Below are 18,865 nucleotides of genomic sequence, written 5' to 3'. Positions count from 1 at the left end.
AGGAAAATATAAGAATATTTATTTATATTTTATATTTTCAAGGACTTTAAGAAAGTTAATATGAGAGTAAATACCGTGAATGCATAAGAATGTCTCTGTAATACTCTGTACTGAATTCAGCGAAAGGTGAGTCCATTCTGTAGATCTGATCTAAGAATTGTGGTCTCAGCTCCTCAAAAGCAAGGGCAGTCATGTCTCTTTCATGATATAGCCTCTAACATAGTTATAAATATTTTGAGGGGCATTTTTACCCTTTGCTAAGAAAATATAGACACGAAGTTCTAAATTCTTTGAGTAAAGATTTTAAGATTGTAAATGAAGTTGCTTTTTAATAAAATGCATTGTGTTTAAGGGAGAAACCTTTGAAGTTCCAGAAATTGTGCCTTTTCGCCTGACTCATAATATGGTTAATGGAATGGGTCCTATGGGAACAGAAGGTCTTTTTCGAAGAGCTTGTGAAGTTACGCTGCGGCTGATGCGAGATCAGAGAGAGCCTTTAATGAGGTAGTCATCTGTACTTTGCAAATAATTTAACAGTAAACCTGAATAGAATTATTGGATCTTAAATATGTTTTCTTTACATAGAAACCACTTGGCATCGTCCTTGAAGATTTTTTGTAATAGCTTTATTGAGATATAATTCATATACTATACAATTCACCCTTTTAAACTGTACCATTCGTGGTTTTTAGTATATTCACAGATACATGCCACCATCACCACTAATTTTTAAACATTTTTATCATTTCTGAAAGAAACCCCATACACTTAAGCAACTTGACTAAGGTATCTATCATTCTCCCAGAAGCCACTAATATACTTTTTGTCTTTATGTATTTGCCTGTTCTTAATATTTCATATAAATGGAATTATACACCATGTTGCCTTTTGTGTCTGGCTTCTTTCATTTAGCACGTTTTTGAGGTTCATCTGTGTTGTAACATGTCTCAGTACTTTATTCCTTTATATTGCTGAATAATATTCCATTGTATGGATATACATCATCAGCTGATGGACATTTGGGTTGTTTCCACTCTTTTGGCCATTATGAATAACACTGCTATAAACATTGATATACAAGTTTTTGTGCAGACACATGTTTTCAGTTCTTTTGGGCATATACCTGTGAGTGGAATTACTAGGTCATACAGAAACTTTAAGCTTAACATTCTGAGGAACTTCCAAATTGTCATCCAAAGCAGCTGTAACATTTTACACTCTTACCAGCAATGTGTATGGTTCCAATTTCTTCACGCCCTCACCAGTACTAGTTACTGTCTGTCTTTTTAGTTTTATCCGTCCTAAAACCAGTTGCCATTGAGTCGATTCAGACTCATGGCAGCCCCGGTAGAACTGTGCTTCTTAGGGTTTTCAGTGGTTGATTTTTTGGAAGTAGATCATCAGGCCTTTCTTCCAAGGCACCTCTGGGTGGACTCCAACCTCCAACCTGCTGTTAGCTACCAAGAACATTAACCATTTGTACCACCCAGGGACTCCTGACCCATCCTGTTGTTGTTGGGTGCTGCTGAGTTCCAACTCATAGTGACCGCAGAGTAGAACTGTCCCATAAGGTTTTCCAGGCTGTAATCTTTACAGAAGCAGATCACCAGATCCTTCTCCCGTGGAACCGCTGGGTGGGTTTGAACTGCCAACTTTTCATTTAGCAGGTGAGCACTTAACCATTGCACCACCAGGGCTCCTTTTACCCATTCTAAATCCAGTGTTGTTGAGTCGATTCCAATTCATAGTGACCCTGTAGGACAGAGTAGAACTGCTGCATAAGGTTTCCAAGGCTGTAATATTTATGGGAGCAGATTGCTACATCTTTCTCCTGTGGAATGGCTGGTGGGTTCGAATGACCTTTCAGTTAGCAGCGGAGCACTTAACCACCATGCCACCAGGGCTTTACCCATTTTAGTGGGTGTGAAATGGTATCTTATGGTTTTGATTTGCATTTCTCTAACAACTAATGATGTTGAGGGTCTTTTAAGTGCTTCTTGTGTATCTTCTTTGGACAAGTATCTATTCAAATCTTTTGCCGACTTTTTGATTGGGTTGTCTTTTTATTGTTGACTTGTAAGAACTTTTTATATATTCTGGGTAATAGACCCTTATCAATTATATGATTTGCAGATATTTTCTCCTGTTCTCTAGGCTGTCTTTAGTTTCTTCATGATGCTCTTTGAAGCATAAGAATTTTTTGTTTTGGTGAAGTCCATTTAATCTATTTTTTTCTTTGGTTGCTTGTGCTTTAGATATTATATCTAAGAAACCATTGCCTAATCCAAGGTCATGATGATTTACACCTGCTTCTCCGTGGTGGCACAGTGGTTAAATGCTTGGCTGCTGACCAAAAGGTCGGTGGTTTGAATCCACCAGCAGCAATGAGTTTGGTTTTTTTGGTGGTTTCTTCTACGAGTTTTATAGTTTTAGCTCTTATTTTTAGACTTTGATTCCATTTTTGAGTTAATTTTTGCATATGGTGTGAGTTATGGGTTTATATACATATATATTTGGGGGGGGCAGGGTCCACTCTGAACATTATGAACTTAACATTCTTTAAAAAAAAAAAAATCTATTGCCATTGAGTCAATTCTGACTTATGGCAGTCCCATGTGTTAAAGAATAGAACTCATTCCATAGGGTTTTCTTGGCTATAATCTTTATGGAAGCAGATTGCCAGGCCTTTCTTCCACAGAGCTGCTGGGTGGGGCTCTTTTTATGAAGCTAAAATGAAATCTTTTCCTCTTTTTTTCTTTACTTTAAATGAAGGTTTACAGAACAAACTAGCTTCTCATTAAATAGTACACATATTGTTTTATACAACCCCACGACATGTCAACACTCTACCTTCTCGACCTTGGGTTTCCTGTTACCAGCTTTCCTGTCCTCTCCTTCCTTCTAGTCCTTGCCCCCGGCTGGTGTACCCCTTTAGTCTCGTTTTGTTTTATGGGCCTGTTCTAATCTTTGGCTAAAGGGTGAACCTCAGGAGTGACTTTATTACTGAGCTAAAAGGGTGTGCAGGGACTATACTCTTGGGGGTTCTCCAGTCTCTGTCAGGCCAGTAAGTGTGGTCTTTTTTTGTGAGTTAGAATTTTGTTGTATGTTTTTCTCCAGCTGTTTCCAAGACCCTCTATTGTGATCCCTGTCAGAGCAGTCAGTGGTGGTAGCTGGGCACACTCTAGTTCTACTGGACTCAGTCTGGTGGAGACCATGGTAGTTGTAGTCCATTAGTTGTTTGGACTGATCTTTCCCTTGTGTCTTCAGTTTTCTTCATTCACCCTTGGAAGGGGTGAGATCAGTGGAGTATCTTACATGGCCACTCACAGGCTTTTAAGACCCCAGACACTACTTGCCAAAGTAGAATGTACAGCATTTTCGTTATGAACTATGTTACACCAGTTGAGCTAGATGTTTCCCAAGACCATGGTCCCCACAGCCCTCAGCCCAGTAATTCGGTCTGTGGGTCTGTATTTATTCTTTTACATATGGAAATCCAGTTATCCTAGCACCATCTTTTGAAAATACTATTTTTCATCCATTTAATTGTTCTGTCACCTTTGTTGAAAATCAGTGGACCTAAATATAAGGAATTATTTCTGGACTCTCATTTCTATTCTTTTGCTGTATATGTCTATCCTTATGCCAACAACACACCATTTTGATTACTCTTTGTTCTAAGTTTTGAAATTGGGAAGTGAGTGCTCAACTTGGTTCTTCTTTTTTAATATCGTTTTGTCTATTCTGGGCCCCTGCATTTCCATATAACTTTTAAGATAAGCTTGTCAATTTCTGCATAAAGCCAGCTGTAGTTTTGATAGGGATTGCATTTATCTGTACATCAATTTGGAGTATTGCCATTTTAACAATATTAAGTCTTCCAGTTTATGAACATGGGTTGTCTTTCCATTTATTTAAGTCTTCCTTAATTTCTATCTACAGTGTTTTGTAGTTTTAATATGCAAATCTTGTACTTAACTTTTGAAAAATTTATCTCTAAGTATTTTCTTTTTGATGTTATTCTAAATGGAATTGTTTTCTTAATTTCATTTCCAGGTTGTTCATTGCTATTGCATAGAAATGCAACTGATAACTTGTTTATTGATCTTACGTGCTACAATCTTGCTGAAACTTAGTCTTAATCGTTATTTTTGTGCACACCTTAAGATTTTCTCTCTACAAAATCATGCCGTCTGAGAATAGAGATAGTTTTACTCCTCCTTTCCAGTCTGGTTGCCTTTTCTTTCTTTTCCTTGCCTAATTGCCCTGGCCAGACCCTTCTGTTGAATAGACATGGTGAGAGCAGACATCTTTGTCTTATTCCTATCTTAGGCAGAAAGCATTCTGTCTTTCACCATTAAGTATGATGTTAGCTGTGGGAACTAGTTTTTTTTTTTTTTTTTAAGGACTTTTTAAATTCATTTGGAGCCCTGGGGGCACAGCAGTTAACAGCTCAGCTGCTAACCAAAAGGTCAGCAGGTCAAATCCACCAACTGCTCCTTAGAAATGCTATGCAACGGTTCTACTCTGTCCTACAGGATCACTAAGAGTTGGAATCAACTCTACAGCAACAGGTTTGGTTTTTCTGGTTTTAAATTCATTTATTCATCTTTATTGAAAAGTTTTCTACCAGACATTATAGTAGAATACACTGGTAAGACCGACATAGACAAATTCTCTGAAAGAGGAATTATAGCATCTTGTGAAACACTAGAAGTGCCTTTCCTAATCCTGGGAGGTCAGGAAATGATTTCTGGTGGAAGTAGCTGAGACTTTAAAAATATAGTTGACCATGCAAAGGGGAAGATAGAAATACCAAGGCAAATGAAAGCGTGGCCACCTGAAAAACTCTATACTGTATTCTAGAGAGTAGACTAAGGAGATGATGCTGACAGATGAAAAGGGGCTGGATTACGAAGGACCCAGGTGAGGCCCATTTACGCATTTAAACTTCGCCCTGAGAGCAGCCGGGGGCGGGGGGGGGGGCGCCGTGTTTAAAAAGGAAATGAGATAATCAGATTTGCATAGTAGAAAAATTGGGTTCCCTGCTTGGACCAGACAGAGGCTAGAAAACTAGTTAGAAGACTGTTTCAGTAACTCAGGAAAAAATGATGGTGCACTGGATGGTAGTGGCACTAAGGATGGAGATAAGTAGAGAGATTCTAAAGAGGCAGAATTGGGTGTTAGAGGAAGAGGAGGCAAGGATGATCACCAGATTTTTGTCCAGGGCAAGTAGGTGAATGATGTTTTTTACTGATTTGGGGAATACAGGAGAAATAGTAAATTTGGGAAAAGGTAATGAGTTTTGTTTTGGATATAACTGAGTTTGAGATACCTGTAAGACATCCAAGTGGGTGTTTCCCATAAGTAGTTAAATTTGACATTTAGAACTCAGAAGAAAGATCTAGGCTGGGTCTGTATGGTAGCTGTAAGTATATTATATGGTCATTGAAGACATGGCACTGGATAAAATCCATTCATTCAATGTATGTTGATTTACCAAATCACACTAAGCATTTAGAAATGGCACATAGAACTGATCTGACTCTACTCTCCACAGACCACCTCTGCCCCTCCTTTGTTTTGCACCTCTGTACCCTTCTCTTGCCCTCTCCTCACCCCTAAAACACTAACTTTACATATGTTACTGAAAAGGTAGTAGTATTTTTTGTAACAGTATTATCATTAGCTTCTAATTCTTTTAAGATTTCTTTTTGCAAATATTGTATTATTACCTTAATATCTGTTACAATTTTAGTGTCTTAAAGACTTTTCTACATGATCCTCTTGTGGAGTGGAGTAAACCAGTGAAAGGGAATTCCAAAGCACATAATGAAACCGGGGAAGTTGTCAATGAAAAGGTTGGTAGAAGGTGTAGCTTGATACTATAGATTTCTACAAATGAGAACTGATTCTAAATTCTGCCAGTGACTAGCCAGTGATTACCCTGAAATCTAGTTATCTGTTATGACAGTGCCCTAATTTTCCTTATTGTCATTACTATTAACATTATTAGCATTTGTGTGACAAAACACTTCATACTTATTTAACCATAAACAATTGACAGTTACGGAAAAACTTGAGTACAAATTGCTTGAATTTATAGAGCAAGTCTCAGCTTCAATATGGTGACACCAAGTATCCCACAATCCACCTTGACAGATGTAGCCCTTCCCTTATTACTAGTATTAGTCAAAACCTCAAAGTTTGCAGGTAATTAGCTATTTTTAATAAGCTAGACATATATCGAGGATAATTTTTCTAATGTCTCTCCCACTCTTAGATTCTGATAAGCTTTCTCAGTTGAGAGAAATGTGTAGAATTCCAAGTAGCTCACTTAGAACTTCTATGTGCATGAACCAACATAATCTAAATATTAGGCATTAGAGTATCATTGCTGTTAGAATATCCATTCAAACGTGTACGTTACATACACTTTCAAAGCAGATTTTTAAAATTATTATTTTTCTAGAATTGTAATGTGGAAGGAATTTCCTGATATTTCACATAGCCCAGAAAAATGTCCAAGCAGTTGATGTTGGATCAACATTGCCAGCCTTGAAAGCAATATCTTAAGTTATTTTGTTTCATTTCTTCCTTTTTCTGTATTTTCCCTAACAAAAGGGGTAGCGATCATTAAAATGGCATTAACATTTCTTACAAAACAATAAAGGCAGCAATTCCAAGTTATTAACATCCATATGTTATTATGCTCTTAGCCCTTATCATTTTCTGTTTCTTCCTTTTAGGCCAAGACCCATGTTCTTGACATTGAGCAGCGATTACAAGGTGTAATCAAGACTCATAACAGAGTGACAGGGCTGCCATTATCTATTGAAGGACATGTGCATTACCTTATACAAGAAGCTACTGACGAAAACTTACTATGCCAAATGTATCTTGGCTGGACCCCTTATATGTGAAATGAAATTATTTCAAAGAATATGTTAGTAATGTAAGATTATTGCATTTGGCACTGGCTGTGGTTGTATCTGTTCAGTTCCAAAATACAACATAAGTTTATGTTCTTAGAGCAGCTATTATTATTTCTCCTTGATTGTTAATAATATTTAAAATAATATATGTTCATTTATTAAGAAATAAACTGCTTTCTTAATACATACTGTGTATTAATAACTGGAAAAATGGAACATCATTTGTTCTTACGGTCTAAAAATGTAATTTTGCAAGAAACAAGCCAACCTACTTTGATTTTACAATTTTCATTGATTTCCTTTTAAAAGTACCAATTAGCATAAGGATTCCTTTGAACAACAAAAAGCTTCTATCAATAAATACTGTGGGCAAAGCAGTGTGCTAGACTGGTGCACAGAGGAACTGCCCTCCAGGAATTGACAGTCTAGTAAGAGAGAGATGAACATAAATAGCACGTATTTAAGTTCACTTACTAGAACTCTGGTTTTGGTATGGTTGAAGGTCTGACAGGGAAAAAACATGCTAAGCCAAGAAGCTGAATGTGAAAACTAAAGTTTCTTTGATTTTAAAAATGCTGCCATTCGCTAGGTGTAACAGAATGCAGAGTCCAGTGATTATGGCAGGCAGCAATACTTAAGAGATTTCTAAAATCTAAAATTTTTAAATATGGTTTTCTGTGTTTTTGAAGATTTAAAAAAAATAATTCATAATTACAAAGTAATGAGATCATTACGTTCCAATAAATGAAAAACTTAAATTTAGAACAAAAATAATTTCATGTAAATTCACTTGGCATAATCCTGCCTTTTGTAAGGTCGGAAGTCTAATCGGGAAAAAACATGGCACCAAGAGGCACGAATGTGAAAACTAAACATTTATAATTTCCTATCGAGGGCCTAGCTGGGAAACTTTTCCTCAAAACAATTTGGGGAACAAGTATTTCAGAAAAAATTTTGTTATAAGTTTACATACCTAAAAGAAAATAATTTTCCTTCGCCAAAGAAACAACAATCTAAACCAAGTAAATCACCAGACCTTTCCAAATCTGTGTTGAAAAACACTGAGATTAGCAATCCCAGGAGCTGGAAGCAGCTGAACAAAAATCAGCGTTCAATACCCTTCCAGCAGTCTCGTGAGGTTTTCATACCACGTATAAACCCGGTGGAGCCTAGCTCCGGCAACTGGCATCTTCAGAACGCTGTTTAACACGCACGTACGGCTCGGCGCCCAAACGTAAGCACCAGCGAGCGCTGCGGCGCGAGTGGAAGGCGGCGGGTCCCGCCCCCGGGATGCCGCCTCGGATCCGGCCGCTCTAGGGCCCGGCGGGCGCGCTCTATGGTCGGGCGGGCGGTGTGTTGTCATCGGCGGAGCGACGGCCGGAGGCGGTGGCGTCGGCCCCGGCGGGGCGTTTGGTTTCGGTTTGGCCCTGACTGGAATTGGTATTGACGGTCGAAATGGGAGTCCCCAAGTTTTACCGATGGATCTCGGAGCGGTATCCCTGCCTCAGCGAAGTGGTGAAAGAGCATCAGGTGGGTGAGCGAGGGGCCGTGGCTCCGAAGGCCGGTGACCGCGGGGGGCTCCGCGGCCCTCTCCCCACCAGCCTTTCTGCCCGCCGTCTGCGGATGAGTGGCGAGGGGAGCGGAGGTGGAAGGTTTGAGGACGGCCGACGGATCCGAATGGGGGCGAAGACGCGGGTGGTATTCGCGTGGGCACTGTCGCGGGGGTCACGGCCGCCTGACAGCTCTCCTGCCGGGCAGGGCCTTCCGCGACTCTGAAATTAAGTCGGGGAAGGAAAGGTTTCAGTGAGTTCGCTTTCTTCCCCGAGGAGGTGCAGGTCGCCCTTTCCTTTATAGGGGTTGCCAGGCGGAGTGGGTGTCCCGCGACATCCCCCCTCCAGCTCTCCCTCCCCGCCTCTAAGAACCGATCAAGTGCAGACAATAAACCGCGCTTCCGCCGTCGGAGCACCTTCTTTACTTCACGCTCCAGAACTGGGTCCCACCGCGCCCCAGCGCCTGGACTTTGACGTGGCCCATCGTTCATGTTTATGATGCCTTTTGTTACTCGTTTTCTGTTGCCCTAAAGACAGTAGCAACCCTTTATTGCCAAACAAACAAAAAAACATTTGGGCAGGGAATTATTTAGAGGCTTCATAATGTGTGTGTGTTGGGGGAAGGGGAGAGAGGGAGGCGGGTTGATACAGCTTCACTGCTAGTAATGTCAGTAATATTTGGTACGTGATGACCCCAGGGAAACGTTCATGGTAGATTTCAAAACAGTAGTTCACATATTGGAACTGTGACAAGACAATAGAAGGCAGTCACTTATGAGATAAACTGGCCTTTGGATGATACTTCAGTATTCGACACATTTAATGAATTTTGGTATCGCCTTCGTTTTATATTTTACCGAAAATAGTGTTTTGAAATTTCTGTAGCTGGTTGAATTAGTTGTGATGGATAGCATTATATTAATATTGGGGGAAAATAATGCAGTGAACGACATTGTGCTGTTCATTAAATCATGGTTTATCTTTTTAAAAAGTACTGAAAGCCTGAAGGTAGGGTTAAACTTCTGGAAAGAATTCTTTTTTGGATTCACATCTGATGTATAAGGAAAAATTTACAACGATTCTAAAAGGCAAGCTTATCTTTAGTTTATTTGGAACATAGGTTAAGTTGGATTTACAGAGGCTTTTGTTTCCGGAGAGGAGGGTAAAAAAAGAATACAAGTACATTAGGGAAAATGGAGACAACTAAATATGGCATTTCTGGATCCCTCATTCAACAAACATTTGAGTATCTTCTGTGCATCACTCACTTTATCTCTGATGTGAATAAATAAGCTGTTGCTCAGGATGTCTTGATAATATATAATTCATTAATACTTTTATGCTGTACTCTTCAGGATAAAACTTGGTGCAAGTATCTTGGATTCTCTCAATTCTGAGGAATTTGATAACTGAAGAACAAAAATAGTCTCTTTAAGGCAATTTCATGACATAGACACTAAGAGGTTATATAAAAGCTTTAATGAAGATAGAAACTGGGAGTAGGTTTTATTTTATTTTGTTTAATTTTTAATTATTCCACTGTAAGTAAATTTTAAAACTTGGTTGATCAAAGCAATGTCTTTCAAAGTGTTTGATTCTTGTAGTTAACAACAGCAAAAAAGACAAATGTTATAAAGCGATACCAGCTGCTCTCTCAAGAAGGCCTTGAAAGATAAGGCCTTATTTGGCTACAGTGATTCAAAAGCTAGTACTAGGGGGAAGAAGTCAGGGGAAGGAGATTTTAGGAAAATGGTGGCAGCAGCATTGGTTTTCAGTCTCTCTGAATCTTCATGTAAAAGCAGAAAGAACAAATAGCAAAATTAAAAGTACATGAAACATTTACAACAAAACCAGTATATCCTGGTGTCCCTGTAAACTCATAATACAAATACATAGGGACAAACTAGCAACACCTGTAGGTCTGAATTTTATTAGAATCTGTGTGAGAAAAATAGGGAAGCAGCAATGGGGCAACATCTGATAGATCTGAGAACAGAACTCCAAAATAGCTGAAAGGTGTTCACTGAAAAATACTGCCAGCCAATTTGATGGCAGTAGCTGGAACTAAGGGGTTTTATCCTTTCCAATATTGGTTGACTGAAGGACCCACTGTAAAAAATACCTAGGCAGCTGGAGCAGTGCAGTCCGAACCAAAAAACCAAACCCGTTGCCATCGAGTCATTTCTGACTCATAGCAACCCTATAGGACAGTGTAGGACTGCCCCCTGTAGCGTTTCCAAGGCTGTAATCTTTATGGAAGCCGGCTGCCACATATTCCTACCGCGGATCAGCTGGTGGGTTCTAACCACTGACCTTTTGTTTAGCAGCTGAGGGCTTAACCACTGCACCACTGAACTCTCAAAACTGACTTGCCAAGGCGCTATTTAAGGCAGTGCCCACCTGAGGAAAAACTGCTGGGGTGGAATAAAATGTGATCAGGAAAAGGGCAGTGGAGACAAGAAAACAAAAGGTCCAGACAAAAGTGGGAGAAGGTTAGAATCAGGAAGTCTTAGAAAGCAAAGCATCATTTTTTTAACACTACTCAAGAAGAACAAAAGAGGGAGCTTTTTGACATTAAAGCTTTCCTGAACCCCTCTTCGTTCTAAAAGTTCAGGGAGATTAAATTCTACTCAGTAGGAAACTGTTGTTAGCTGCCGTCGAAACAGCCCTGACACGTGGCGACCCAATGCACAAGATCGGGTCCCTTGTGCTCCAGAGGGTTTTCGTTAGCTGACTTTTCAGAAGTAGACCACCAAGCCTTTCTTCCTAATCTTAGCCTGGAAGCTCTGCTGAAACATGTTCAGCATCACAGCAATACACAAAAGTCCATTGACAGGTGGTGGCTGTGCGTGAGGTACGTCGGCTGGAAATTCAACCCCGGCCTCCCTCACAGAGGGTGAGAATTCTACCACTGAACCACCACTGCCTCCAGCAAAAAACAGCTGAAGTCAAATTACTTACAAAGTTATTATGGGGGAAAAAAAGGAACAAATAACATCTCTGAAGTCACTAAAAGCATGCAATAAAAATACGGACACAAAGCATCAAAACTATTTCAAAGTGAGCTACAGGGCACTAAGAAAATTAAACAAGATGTGAAAGAACAACGTACATCAGTTATAAAAACTCAGAAGTGAGGTGACAAAACCTAGGGAAAAATTTAGAAATCAAAGAAAAAATACTTTCAGAAATGAAGCCTAAAATGAAGCGAGACAAGAGTAAATGATACCTGACCCAAACCCAAAACCCAGTGCCCTATAGGACAGAATAGAACTGCCCCATAGAGTTTCCAAGGATACCTGAAGAGATAAAAAAAAGATAGGAAAAAAAGGGATATTTTAAAAATAAAAAAGATAAGGATTCAAGAGAAAGTAGCAAGGTAGATGAAAAGGGCAAATAATAGGGGTCCCTGAAAAAAAAACCAAAGCAAAGTAAGAGAAGAAAGATTAAAACCATAATTAAAGCAAACTTTCCTGAAATAAAAAATAAAATAAATACTTAAAACTGCATTTTGAAAGAATACACCATGTACCTGACAATATTGAGATCATACCAAGATATATTCTAGTAAAATTTTGGGGATTTTAAAGAAAAAGGAAAAAAGCCTTGGTCATCTAGAAGGAGCATGTGAATTATAAAGGAAAGTTAGATTCCCATCACAGCTTTTGACCACAACTAGAAGAAAATGGAGTAACATATTTAAGATATTCAAGGAAAGAAAGTGTGAACTAAGCATTTTATATTTGCCAAAACTGGCTTTCAAATATAAAGGGCATAAAACTATTACCAGCGTTCAGTAATGCAGGGAATACCGCTCCCTTGACTGAGCACATCTTGGCTCAGTGATTATAGATCTTGGCTGCCAACCAAAAGGTCAGCAGTTCAGATCCACCAGCCACTCTGGAAACCCTTTAGGGCAGCTCTGTTCTGTTGTATAGGGTCATTATGAATCAGAATCGACCTAATGACTCCGGTTTTCTTTTTTCTTTTTGGTTTGAACGCTTCTTGAGGACTACTAGAGAATGAGTTTCAGATTCAAAATGACGAGGGAGACTTTTGTGTTTCATTTTCAACTTGCTTTACTTTTTCTAAGCCATTTTTTAAAATTTGCTCTTTTTCTTGTTTATTTTTGAGAATTTTTTTATATTAGGGATATTAACTGTCCTAATTTGCAAGTATTTCTTAAGATTTTGTCATTTTTCAATTAAACTTGTTTCTCTCTTTTAGCCCCATTAATTAAAAAAAATATATTTTTAGATAGCCAACCTACATTTCTTTGATTTATGATTTCTGGGTTTCCCCACTGTACAATTAGAAAAACAATTGTATATAATTTCTTTTTTTCTTACATTTTTCTTTTTTTTAATTGTGCTTTAAGTGAAAGTTTACAAACCAAGTCAACCTCTCATACAAAAACTTAACGTACACGTTGCTGTACACTCCCAGTTGCCCTCCCTCTAGTGAGACAGCACACTCCTTCCCTCCACTGTCTATTTTTGTGTCCATTCGACCAGCTTCTGACCCCCTCTGCCCTCTCATCTCTCCAGACAGGAGCTGCCTACATAGTCTTACATTTAGATTTTTAATCCTCTGGAATTAATTTTGTCGTAAAGTGAGTTACAGTTTTTTTTCCAAATGGCTAGCTAGATGTCCTGTCCCTTTCACTGAATTGAAAAGCGCTCCTTATATACTAAATCTTCATATACACTCGGACTATTGCCAAACTATTTGGTTCATTCAAATTGTTCTATATGTTTTAACATCATGTAGGGAAATTTATTTTTCATTATTCTTTTTTATAATTTTCCTGGCTGTTAATGTATGTTTGTTCTCCTAGGGAAACTGGAACCATTATGTAAAGTACCTCCCCCTCAACAAATACACATTGGGATTTTGAGTGACGTTTTCAGATTTCTTAGAACAAACAGTAAACCTTAAATGCGTTTTGAAAATCACATGACCACAATTGCTATCTCAGTTGAGCCTGTTACTTAGTAAGAAATTTAAAGTTTTTTACGTGGTACTTAGTATAATACCTTATAAATAGGTGTTTTATGAATTATTTTTATAGTGTTCATTGATTCAGAGGCCAAAACTTTTTAACTCAAAAACTGAAAGCATGCCAGTTTCTCAATTAATAGGAAATTATATTGCTGCATGTACAAATTATTAAACTTGATTTGTTTCAGAGGTCATTTGCATTACATTTATGTGAAGAAAGCAAATGATGTTTGAAAAATTCAAAGTAATGTTCTTTAAATTAGTACCCAAGACGAACTCTTAAAATTCTTTGTAATTACACAAGTATTATAACTATTAAGTTGTGTCCTTTTCAGTTCTTCATGAATGAGGAACAAATGTTATTTGTTTCACTAGTGTTCCCCTTACTTGCTCACTAACATTTAAGAAGAAGAAAAATAAAAGTATGCAAGCAAATAAAAGCCAGACCCATGAAGATCTTTGGTCCAGCAGTTAAGTCCTCGGCTGCTAACCAGATGGGTGGTGGTTCAAACCCACTCAGCAGCTCCACAGGATATAGACCTGGCGATTGGCTCCCTTGAAGGTTATAGCCTTGAAAACTCTTTGGGGCAGTTCTGCTTTGTCACATGGGGTCACTGTGAGTCGAAATAGACTCGATGGCACCTAGCAAGAACAGCAAAACCCCTTTTAGTCAAGGTGTAGAACCTACTTAGTCCACATTTCAAAAATGAGACACCAATTTCCAGTGTTTTCTAAATTCCTTGGTGTACTCTAAGCTTTTAAATTAATATAATCAAATCGGTGGCTCTGTTTTAGTGAAACCAGTACTCAGTAAAGCTTTAAATCATTTCTAAAACCTTTCAGTGACCATGTTCAAACAGGCTTTGATATGAATAGCTGTTCTGTTATCCATTTATAGAAGAAATTAAGGCTCTGTCAAATAGTAGGGTGGAAGGAAACCATTTTGAGCATCACATGAACCAAGCACTTAGTGTTTTCTCAAGTTATTTTAATAAGTAGATAATTTCCTGACGGTAAATTTGGTCAAACCATTGGTGCATTATATAACCACATAATCTGTCTTCATATTACAAAGTCTTCCTGTTTGTTTTTTCTCTCTTTATTCAGCTGTGATTGTTTACTCAGTTTTGATGTAATTAGAATGCCCTGTATCCTGCCTTTCATCATTGAATAATCACTTTCCGCTGAGGCTAAGACATAAGCGATCCCTGGCTGATTATAATAAATGGTCTTGAGCATTTTTCTTTATTTTTAGATTCCTGAATTCGACAACTTGTACCTGGATATGAATGGAATTATACATCAGTGCTCCCATCCTAATGATGATGATGTTCACTTCAGGATTTCAGATGATAAAATCTTTACTGATATTTTTCACTACTTAGAGGTTTTGTTTCGCATTATTAAACCTAGAAAAGTGTTCTTTATGGCTGTTGATGGTGTGGCTCCTCGAGCAAAAATGAACCAGCAGCGTGGGAGGCGTTTTAGGTAAAATATTTATGGTTTATTTCAGAATACTATTTAGATTAATAAGATATATTATTTTTAAGATAATTGACTTAATACCAGGTGTTTTCTGTCCATGTTCATTTTCTGCTCTCATTCTCACAGAAATGGGAATATCTCATAATGTCACATTTTACTGGTCAAGTAAGTGGGTCTAATAATTCATGGGAAATGCCATTTCTGGAATCATATGTTGGGTTATACAAAGTCACTCTATTAATTGTTCTCTGTCACACAAATTCCAAATTTCTAATTGGTAATTTGGAAATGGTAGTAGTAGAGAAAAGCCTCTATACTGGTCTGCCTGGGCTGGGAACAGCAGAGTGAACCAAGACTGAGCTGCTAATGAGAACATCATTGACATTTAATTGAATTCAATAAACATTTATTGAATGCCCAGGTCCTGGACTAGATGCTGACTTTGACTGGGCGGAAAAGCAAGTGAAATCAGAAAATGGACCATGAGAAGAGAGCTGAGTTAGGGCACTCAAGGTATTATCAGCACCACTATGTGAGTTAGGTAGTAGTAGAAGTAACAGTATGAAAAGAGGTTATAGATACAGAGAGGATTTTAAACTCAAAATTCCAGCCATGTAGAATATTTCTAACAATGAGATCAGGCTATGTTCCTGTTCATGGACAGCAGAGGTAGAGTTGAGAAGGTTGTTAGAACTGAAGGCAAGAAACCCTGAGTCCAGAATGTTTGATGAGTCATTAACAGAATGAATCCTTTATGCATAATGGCAGGTTAAGGAGTGGAAAGGGCACTTGTGCATTAGATACGGCAGTCGTCAAGGAAGGTGGGAGAATGCCTTAAAGGAGACTGGCAGTGAGAATGGAAAGAGGGTGGTAAAAAATACTGATTTAAATGTCAAAAAAGAAAAGATAACTGAAAATATTGGAAGGACTATGAAATCCTTGAAGGCAAGGACCATCTCTTAAAAATTTAGATTCTTGAGTACCGCCAAATAGTTATTTAATCTGAATTTCTAGGAGTTGGACCCTCAAAATTATATGTTAAACTAGTTTTGGGGAGCCACTGGGCTAGAAAATCTCATATTGAGGAAGGTTTATATAAACACTGCCCATCAGTCAGGGTTCGGTTGCAGGTTATAGAAACCACTCTACTATTTTAAGCTGAAAGGGGTGTAATACAGGGAGTTGGGCACTTAACAAAAATTATTTTAAGATCCAACAGAGCAGGATGTAGGTGGGCCTTCAGGAAAGACTTCCAGAACACCACCACCACAAAACTGGCCCATAGATGGCACTACTACTACCACCACCACATCCAGGATGATGAGGAGTTCAGAGGCCCCCACCAGGACAGCTAGCTCCAAGAACTTATTCTATTAGCTGTGGTCCAAGGGTAAAGAAGCTGCAGAGTTCTAATGCATCTGCCAGATCTACTCTGGAAAAAACAAATATCCTGTACCTGTAAAGCTACTGAACATTTGCTGAAACAAATATGCACGTGTGGACTTGGTGTGCGCGTACACATGCACACGTCACCACCCCAGTGAGTCTATTTTCATGCAGGCTTCACTTTTCAAACTTTCATGGGTGCATCTAACTGGTAAAATTTGAGTTGAATCCAGAATTTTAAGAATTTTATTTTTAACTTTCTAACCTCTTCAGTATCGGACAGAAAACTAGAAGGAGAATGGATAAGGTTCCGAGAGTTAATCGACTATAACCACCACAAGCATTTGCTAAATAAATACTGTGCTGGCATTGAGTGCTCCATGTTTCCCAGAAATTCCCCAGTCGGCTTTTTGTCATTCTCCACGGCAACAGTTCTCTCCCCTCATAATCCTTAATTTCTCATCTCTCATTCCTTTCTGTATCTACTGCCCTCTGGTCTTCTCCCCCACCATGCCACTGCAATCTTCTTGGGAGATTACAAATAGCCTCTTAAGGCTAAATCCGAAGAATAATTGTCTTTATCTTACTTCATTTATCGGCAGCATTTAGGAATGTTTATCTGCCTTTGTGCTGTGCCTTGTTGATCTCCTTGTCATCTTCTTTTCTTCTTTTTTCTTAAATATTGCTATTTCTTAAGGTTCTGTTCTGGGCCTGAGTAATCTCATCCGCTCTGGTGGCTTTAATTACTATATCTTTGCTAATGACTCCCAGGTTTATTTTTCTGGCAAACATCTCTCCTGAGCTCCTCAATATGCACATGTCTGCCAAATACCTCCTCTCAGACACCCCACAGACACATCAGGCTTAACATGTTCAGGACTGAACTCATCATCTTCCCTCAAAACCACCCTTCCTCCTCCATTTCCCACTTCAGTGAATGACAGTACCATGCGCCTAGCTGCCCAACCCAGAAGTCCACTGGTAGTTTTAGACTCTTTTCTCTTCCTCATTCACCACACCCATGTCCTATTTATCTTAAATTTGTCATATCTGTCTAATCTCTTTCCATTTTACTGCTATTGTCTCACCCCAGGCCGCCATTATATTCCGCCTAGATTACTTCAGTAGCCTTTTACTGGCTTACCTTGTCCGTATCCAGAATATGCTCTACATTGCAACCAGGGTAAATGTTTTGCTTGTTTGATTTTCTGTGTGCCCATTAGAATGTAAGCTCTGTGAGAACAGGAATCATGTCTTTTTTGTTATATCCCCAGAACTATTCACATAATAACACTGGAGAATCATTTGTTCAATCAAAGAATGGGGAGAAGAAAGAATGACTTCCACTGGGGAGATTATGGATGATTTGATATCTTCAGAATTTTTGTTACATTGAAGAGGTTGGAAAGAGAGCAGTTAAATATGAAGAAGAGTTTATTCATCAAAAATAGGATTCCACAGGGTACAGTAGATAGAGCTAGTAGCAAGACTAGAAATTTGCTTAAAGCACAGATCTTAATGGCATACTGGTATACTACAAATGAGTTGTAAGAGAAACCAGACAGGGATTGAGACACCTGTATTCAAACCTAGATCTTTCTGATTCCAAAACTCATGTTCTTTCTAGTAAATCCTGTTGCCTCAAAAATCAGATGATTTTGGCAGTTGATGTCATTAGTGTTATTGGGCTTTCGTGTTAAATGTTCTAAAGAGAAAACCCAAAGATATACATTACAATTTTATAATGATATTTTTAGGTAGGAGTCGTTGGGTGGGGCTCCCTTGGTATTAACACACTCAGCTGCTAACCAAAAGGTTGACAATTCGAGTCCACCCAGAGGCACCTTGGAAGAAAGGCCTGAGAGCCTACTTCTGAAAAAAATCAGCCGTTGAAAATCCTTCGGAGAACACTTCTACCCTGATGCACCTGGGGTTGATACACATCAAGCTTGACTTGATGATAACTGGTTTATTATTACATAGTATTTGTAGAGGTCAATTTAATAATGTACTTCTCTTTTGATATTATCATTAAATGTGTTATATATAATGAACTTATATTTCTGGAATCAATTTGCTGTATACCTGTAATAAAACCAAAAAACCAAACCCATTGCCATCGAGTCAATTCTGACTCATAGCAGCCCCATTGGACAGAGTAGGACTGCCCCACAGCGTTTCCAAGGAGTGGCTGATGGATTCAAACTGCCTACCTTGTGGTTAATAGCCATAGCTCTTAACCAGTGCTCCATCAGGGCTCCTATACCTGTGATAAGAATTACTTTATATTAAGTGTTTATAAGTTGTATATAAGATTGTCATGAGTCGGAATCGACTCAGTGGCAACTAACAACAACATTTTAATTGGGTTTTATAGTTAAGAGCTCCGCGGCTAACCAAAGGGTTGGCAGTTGGAATCCGCCAGCTGCTCCTTGGACAGTTCTGACCTGTCCCATATTGTCACTATGAGTGGGAATCAACTTGACAGTAACTGTTTTCGTTTTTGTT

The 18,865-nt window shown here is 38.6% G+C and overlaps 2 protein-coding genes across 18 annotated transcripts in view; both read left to right on the top strand.

The window, feature by feature from the left end:
• ATR (ATR serine/threonine kinase) overlaps window positions 1-8,106 on the top strand; it is a 99,852-nt gene extending 91,746 nt beyond the window's left edge. For 4 of the 7 annotated variants that reach the window (XM_023555458.2, XM_003416172.4, XM_064275538.1 and 1 more), the window contains 3 exons: window positions 353-504; window positions 5,759-5,861; window positions 6,750-8,105. In XM_023555458.2, the coding sequence (XP_023411226.1) occupies window positions 353-504; window positions 5,759-5,861; window positions 6,750-6,923 (429 nt within the window). In that variant the 3' untranslated portion in view covers window positions 6,924-8,105. Of the gene's footprint in view, window positions 1-352; window positions 505-4,406; window positions 4,575-5,758; window positions 5,863-6,749 lie in introns of those variants that run through there. The other 3 variants (XM_023555461.2, XM_064275539.1, XR_010319141.1) reach the window with 2 other exon arrangements.
• Window positions 8,107-8,293: 187 nt separating this feature from the next.
• XRN1 (5'-3' exoribonuclease 1) overlaps window positions 8,294-18,865 on the top strand; it is a 109,353-nt gene continuing 98,781 nt past the window's right edge. For 6 of the 11 annotated variants that reach the window (XM_064275546.1, XM_064275545.1, XM_064275543.1 and 3 more), the window contains exons 1-2: window positions 8,295-8,465; window positions 14,742-14,974. In XM_064275546.1, the coding sequence (XP_064131616.1) occupies window positions 8,391-8,465; window positions 14,742-14,974 (308 nt within the window). In that variant the 5' untranslated portion in view covers window positions 8,295-8,390. Of the gene's footprint in view, window positions 8,466-14,741; window positions 14,975-18,865 lie in introns of all 11 variants that reach the window. The other 5 variants (XM_064275547.1, XM_064275548.1, XM_064275550.1 and 2 more) reach the window with 3 other exon arrangements.

Source organism: Loxodonta africana, chromosome 23 (assembly GCF_030014295.1).
Source record: "Loxodonta africana isolate mLoxAfr1 chromosome 23, mLoxAfr1.hap2, whole genome shotgun sequence".
Classification (NCBI taxonomy): domain Eukaryota; kingdom Metazoa; phylum Chordata; class Mammalia; order Proboscidea; family Elephantidae; genus Loxodonta; species Loxodonta africana.
Note: the sequence above shows the minus strand (reverse complement) of the source record. Positions and strands in the feature narration are given on the sequence as shown.